The sequence below is a fragment of the Gossypium raimondii genome, chromosome 8 (assembly GCF_025698545.1).
Source record: "Gossypium raimondii isolate GPD5lz chromosome 8, ASM2569854v1, whole genome shotgun sequence".
NCBI lineage: Eukaryota > Viridiplantae > Streptophyta > Magnoliopsida > Malvales > Malvaceae > Gossypium > Gossypium raimondii.
The window spans coordinates 1,995,526-2,002,956 of NC_068572.1; the positions used below are offsets into that span (position 1 = coordinate 1,995,526).

Here is a 7,431-nt window from a genome sequence, read left to right on the forward strand (position 1 = left end):
ATTTCATAAATTCCAAAAGGAACTGAGCAATTTTTTTTTCATTTTTGGGGGCTCAAAATATAATTTTATCATATGTTAACTTAAATTTTCGTTATACATAAAGGTATAAAATTGCATGATTTTATCTTTTTTGGAGGGGAGGCAAGGCCACTGCTTGCCACCCTTACATTCACCCCTAAAGCTTGGTTAATCTCAAGATATATCGAGCTACTGGAGCTCAAGCCCGATTAATCTTGTTTATCAATTTTTGTACTAAAGCTGAAACTCAAATTTGATTAAGCTTATATGTATTCAAGCTTAAACTCAACTTAATAATTAAACTTAGGGTTAATAATATATGTTAATGACAATAAAATAATTTAATAATATAATAATATTTAAAACATATATTAAAAATGAAAAGCTTGATGAGTTTCACGGGTATTCGAGTGAAGTATTACTAGTTCAAATTTGACTTTATCAATAACTTGAACTACTTAGTTTGATAATTATCGAATTAAGTTTGAGTTTATTTCAAGTAGAACTCGAGTAACTTGTAAACATCAATGTTTCATTTACACCCTTAATTGATCCCTAAAAGTGGGTAAAGATCCGTGATGTTATGTTCTTTTGGAAGGATGTAAATTTATGACATTTAAAATGTAAGTTAAATATTTAAATATTTTGAAATCAAAAGTTCGAGCCTTACTCAATGTAAACTATAGAAGCATTTTCAATCTAGACTTACTCTCATTTTAAGCTCAAAATTTTATTTATCATTTTATTATTATGAAATTTTATATTAATTTTGAAACTCAAAATCCAAAATTCAATATATAAAATTTTCATACATAATCTGACTTTGGTTTTATTTTCAAACTTTGGCTTCAATTTTTCTTCTTATATGAAAATTAGCTCCTTGAATTTTCCAATGAGCTGCCCAAATTAGACTTCTAATAATAATAATAATAATAATAATAATAATAATAGAGCAATTTGATTGCTTATCTTTGATCTTTCTAGTTGGAATTGCCAAAATATTTCATGTTTGGTCACACTTGTAATCATAGTCCAATCTCATAATCTACTAGAAAGTTCATATAATTAGTGTAAACTACATTAGTAATCATTCACCTATGTTCTTTTTTCTTTTTGATTATCCAACAATGAAAAATTACAAAATGATTACCTAATTATTTAATTTTGTCTTTTTGATCATTAGCTGACTAAAGTAAAAATGAAAACACCAAAAATTTCAAGACAATTGGATGACCAAAAGATAAAATTAAATAATTGGATGACCATTTTATAACTTTTCATAGTAGAGTGATAAAAAATAATAAAGAAAACATAGTTGAGTGATTACTAATATATACTGTTGCATACCTGAAAGAGCTAACATGCCAACAAAAATGGCAGTCTTGTATCTCAGCTGGTGAACCTTACCAACATAATCAAATGCATTATTGCAGCACGGATGGTTTCTATGTTACTCAGATTCTAGTGCTAGTTGTTAGTGATAAATACAGGTGTTTGCCCAACATGTGTACCTACGATCTTTTTAAGTTTTTCCATGTTTTCATAAGGTCATATCCTCGTAATTATATGTCAGATATGTCGTATACAAATACGAATGCTTGTATGACATAAACCTAGATCTCAATAAATGTCAAATACAAATGAATGTCCCATAGGGGGTCATATCTCTAAACCCGTATCCTATTAAATGTCGAATACGAGTATCTAAATACGGGCATTTGTCAGGCATTAGTATTTTCAAGCTTTTCAAGTTTTTCTTTGTATTAGGGGATCATATCCGATGTTTTCTTTATCAGACCAATGGTTGAACCAATCAAGTCACTAGTCCGGACAATTTGATTAAATAAATCATTAAAAATTCATACAAAATAAAAATATATTCAAATCTTAGCATGGTTCAATCAGTCAAAAAGTTTTTCTCTGAACTGATATCCCGATGATTCCTAATTCAACCGGTCCAAACAGCTAGACAGGTCCGATTTAGATAACCATGATCATATCTCCATACCCATATTCTAATAAATGTCAAGATACATGTATCCAATACCGGTGTTTGTCAGACATGAATATGTTATGTTCAATCCTTTTAAGTTCTTTTAAGTTTTTCTATGTATTTAGGAGGTCATATCCCCTCTTATATCCTAATACGGGTGTCGAATACGGTTACTTCTATAATGAAGAAGTCTAACAAAAGTTTCAAATGACCCCTCTAATATAGGCTATTTATTCCCTTCATTAATTTATCTCAAAGCAAAATTAAAAAAAAAAAAATACAACACATGAATTACAAAGGTTCAAACCAAAAAATGCTGCCTAAATATTGTATAAATCATATCTTTAAATGTATGTTCTTATTTTTTACCACAATGTTAATGCAAATACTAATAGCTCAACCTCAACAGACCACTAACATTGTAACTAATAATGGGAAAAATGTCAGTAATGAGTACCCGTAACTGAGAGATTTGTTTCAATTGAAAGAGATGCCTTCATCTTCGTCGTCGAGCTCCAGGTCGCCAGAATCATAACCGCCCATCACAGAGAGGAAAAGCAGAACCGCGAGTAGCTGTGCAGCTAGAAAATATTTCGCCCTCCTCTTAAAAGTTTTCTCCTCCTCTGTTTTCTCCCTTTTAGGCTTGCTCTTCGGCTTTGAACCTAGTTGGGGACAAAAGCGAACCATGCTTATTTCAATACTAAGGTTTACCAAGATAAATAGGGTTTCTGCTAATGAGCGCCCTAGACCACTCTTTAAGGTTAGTTGACAACCATTTTCTACAAACGAAGAACTGGATCATTCCTTATATCACCAGCAGAACATTCAAAACATCAATAGCAGTCAATTAATCATGATTCTTTTCATTTTGAATGGTTATAAAGGGATAAGTTCTGTAACTGTAAATTGTAGACTAGAATATTGAGGTAAAAGTACCATGAAGGCCCTTGTACTAGGAGTCGGATTGCATTTTGCCCCTTCTACTAAAAAAAAGGGCAATATAGTCTTTGTATGTTAGATCAAAAAGCAAACTGGTCCTTCTATTTATTTCTACTGTTAAAAACTGGTCTATGTATATCAGCATGACATACACGTGGCACACAACGTGTCATTCTTTGGTTATTCCATTAACCAGACCAGTTTTTAACAGTACAATTGAATGAAATTTTTAATAAAAATAACCAATTTGTTTTTTTGACCTAATGTGCAAGGACTAATTTGACCATTTTTTAAGTAGTAGAATCAAAATGCAATCTAACTCCTAGTATAGGAGCTTCCGTGGTACTCTTACCGAAAAATGATTAACATATGAAGTTGATGAAGGCCAAGACCAGAAAGCAACCAAGCAAAGTAATATTAACAAATTAACAAAAGGAAAAACGAAAGAAAGAAAAAGATACTTTTGGGTGCAGTAACTTACTCCAATTTGAGGGACCTTTTCTAGGAGTTGACGATGAAGGGACTGAGCGAAATTGTGGACCAGAAGATGATGAACCAGACTCTATCAACTCTGTTTTAAGTTTTTCGGCATATCTGACAATATTGTCATGCTCCAAGAGTTTGCTTCGGAGCACTGACGTGTCCTGGTGGTGAAGAATTGCAAAGGAACATGTTTTAAAGAGGTTAAGGGTAAAAGTTCTGTACTAGAAACTGTGTTACTCATTCATACAAAGGATCTTCAATATCCTAATTTGAATTCTCCCATGATTTCAACTTATGTTTCTTTTCCTTTCAAGAGGAAATATCTTTAGCAGATACTAACTCAAAATCATGATTAAAATAAAAAAATAATTCCAAAAGTCAATCATCACTATGCCATTATAACAAGGACCTACAGAATGATCTAATTTAATATGCCATATAACAAAAGCAGTCCTAAACTCATAATTTCTGTCTTCAGGTCAAAGCAGCGACAGTCATTACAATATTAATATACACCATCAGGCATCAGGTACCATATAACTGTTGTTATAAGAACCTATCAAATTGTTCATAATTTCCACAAAATATATTAAATGACGCTTATATTCGACATAAATTATACATATTAAGAATATCTGTCATGCAAATGAAGGAATTTGTAGTACAAACACATCATTTATTAGCAAAAGCTATAAAGATTATTGCAGTAAATATAATCAGCATGAATGCTTCCATTACTACAACAGTATACAGCTACGTGAATTAGTGTTGCTCCCATCAACAGCCAGGTTTAGCCAGTATTCATCTTCCTTGTGACTCAAGTTTTTTTCAGATAATTGAATGTTTAGCAGATGCAAAAACTACTCCGAAGGAGAACACGAAAGACATTTAAATCCAAGTTTAAGAATTTATAATGATTTAAATCAACCATGTTATTACCAAAATAATCTTTCAGAGATAAAAAAACGAGTGAAATAGTATAGCCTCTGAGGTAACTCACAGGTAGTGCATGAAGGGTGACAAGAACATGTCCGAGAAAAGTTGCATCCAAGCTTGATGGCCTGCAAACATGTAATAATCCAGCTGCCTATATCATTAGGTTTGAGTAAAATACTATTTGAGAAACTAAAATTTCTACAGCCAACAGATTTTAATATCTATGCCAGGATACCAAAAGGAATTACCTATCATCAAAGAGGAAGTTCTGTTCTCCTAACTTAGTAGATAGAGCACCATAAGCAATTTTTGCTCTCCTGTAAATCTGCCCACAGATAGAATATAAAGAAGTGCAATTCTGAAAATCTAGTACCAACCCTCAACGCACATGATCATCAGTATATTAAAGCACATGCTACATTTTCTTGGTAGCGCGAATGCAAGCATTGCATGATTTAACGTGTACATGCAGGTAGAGTAACACAAGAGAGAAAGAGAGGGAAGAAAAAATATGGAAAAATTGAAGGGAAAAGTGGGACCTCATCTTCTCTGTGTTCGGCATTGTCTTTAGTAATTCCAAGACGTTGTTTAACACTATACACTTGCTTTAGGAAAAGAACTTTTCCTATTGGCCATGAAAGATCAGAATAATAAATCTTGTAGGCTGATCTTCCATCGGTACCCACCCATAGTTCGTACGTCAATGCATCAGCTAACCAAGAGTTAATCATAGCTTGTATCGATACCCAATCCGGGGCAGATTGGAATTCAGAGTCCAGATCAACGATACCATCTTTCTTTAAACACTCAACAACCCCACTATTCTCGTTGTTGTAGGCAACGTAAGTACCAGATTCAACATAAGGAATTTGATCTGACAGAAATTTATTAAAAAAAAGCATTAACATGGATATGTCTATTTACCCAAGTACATGCTTGCATGTGACAAACACAATTTACATACAGATACTCATGATAGAGAAATATGACAGTAAAATATTATAGCTATAAGCAGGTCATCAGATAGTGGCCACTAGTGCTATCAGAAAAATAAGGGGCTTCAACCAATCTTTTAAACAGTGAAAACACCACCAACAAAACCTTTAACAATGATGTGAGGTTGACTGACATATTCCAATACTATGCCCCCATACTTAACATTACATAAAAGTAAGATCATTGTCTGGTTCATAAAAACACAAAAATAGAGGTGAACATCAATTTCAAGCTTTACATATGTCCCAAAAGAGCATGCTATAAGAACATGCCAAGAAGATTGTTTAAGAGAGTTTTTATCTAGAAAAAAAAAGGCATCACCAGGATTCAAGTGCTCCCAATTGAAAATTTACCGTAGTAGTGAAGCAACGCACCCAATTTATCCTCCCAAAACCTCAATCTAGATTTACAAAAGCAACCCTCAAGCAACACCCTTGAAATTTTTAATGTTTTAAGTGGTTATTACTTATTACAGTTTATAGCAGTTAAGTTCTTAACTGATATTTGGCTCAATGGTAGCTCAAAACTCTAATTTTAAATAGCAGCCATAAAGTGATGTTAGAGCTCCTATTTTGCTTTTTAACTCTCTCTAAGGCCAATATTCACAGCAATTGGAGTGTGAATGGCTAGCAGTCCTACTGGTTAAAGTGACGCCCTTAAATTAATACATACACACATACATATATCCAATTTACAATTTGAAGAACTATTTCACTTTTATAAATAAAAGATTGGAGAGTGTCATAAACTACATTGTATAACCAACAATGCCATGAGATTCAAACAACCCTATATATATACACACATATCCTATACATACATCTATATATATTAAAGAAAACTAAAACTAAAGGTAGGCAAAGTTGATCCACCCCAGCAATTATTTTAGCTGAGCAATTAAAGAAGAGACATTATAACAAAAGAAACCCAATTGAATTACATACATATATATCCAATTTACAACTTGAATGACTATTCTGCTTTTATTAATCAAAAATAATAATAGTGTGTCATAAACCAAATTGTATACAGCCAATAAAGCTAAGAGAACCAAACTACCCAATAGATGCGTATGTATGAAAGTTAAAGATAGGCAATGTTAATGCACCCCCAGCATTTATTTTAGCTCAACGTCCATCCAGTTTGTATTTAATTGACAATTAAAGAAAAGAGAGTTAAAATTAAAAGAAACCCAATTGAATCACATACATACATAAACCAAATTGTATAACCAACGAAGCTAAGAACATCTGTGTGTGTGAAAACTAAAGATAGGCAATGTTGCTGCAGCCCCAGAATTTATTTTAGCTCAGCATCCATCCAATTTGAATTTAATTGACAATTAAAGAGAAAGTTAAAATTAAAAGAAACCCAATTGAAATGTAGGAAAAAGAAAGAAAAAACCTGAATCAGGGAAGATTGAATTGAAAGACAAACGAAAGGGAAAGTGGGCAAGCTTGAGATAAATGAAAAGCGGCAAACAAATAGGGCACGCAGTTGGGAGACCGAAGTAAGGCTTCCTTGCGACCACTGTGAACTCTTCGGCTTCCCTTTCACCCACCACTTGCTCCATTTTCTTTTTCTTTTTCACTTAGCAGCTATGGCTGTTTGTAATTTGCTCCGATGAGTAAAAATACCAGAGCAAGCTGAAAAGAGTTTCGAGAGTAGGGGTTTAACGAAGCGTTTTTAAGATGGTAGGGTTTTTCAACATATTTATTTGTTTATTTATTTTTGGGTTTAAGTTACAGTAGATTTGCTCATAAGTTGGGTATCTATTTAAAATAAAAATTCATATAAAATTTGAGAGAATTTAGTAAAAATGTTAATATTATAATAAATAATTTTGAGAGGATTTGTTCATAAATTGTTATCGACCTCAAGCTCAGCTTGATCATCTTATATGTGTATAATATATTATATTGTATAATTTATAACATACAAAAATTAAATCTATAATAATATATAATCCTATAACATAAATATTAAAAAAATTTAAGATAATTATATATATAAATTTATTAAATGTTTAAAGAAAACAAAAAAAAATATATAGGTGAATCTAAAAT

General features: G+C 32.0%; 1 protein-coding gene across 1 annotated transcript; it reads right to left on the reverse strand.

Annotated features, from left to right (window-relative positions):
* Positions 1 to 2,302: 2,302 nt before the first annotated feature.
* LOC105790175 (mitochondrial outer membrane import complex protein METAXIN) lies at positions 2,303 to 7,079 on the reverse strand. The gene is made up of 6 exons (XM_012617638.2): positions 6,770 to 7,079; positions 4,909 to 5,243; positions 4,618 to 4,694; positions 4,434 to 4,494; positions 3,432 to 3,594; positions 2,303 to 2,673 (listed from the first exon to the last, which is right to left on the reverse strand). Exons 1-6 carry the CDS (start codon positions 6,936 to 6,938, stop codon positions 2,489 to 2,491), a joined length of 990 nt encoding a protein of 329 aa, XP_012473092.1. The 5' UTR covers positions 6,939 to 7,079; the 3' UTR covers positions 2,303 to 2,488.
* Positions 7,080 to 7,431: the final 352 nt, after the last annotated feature.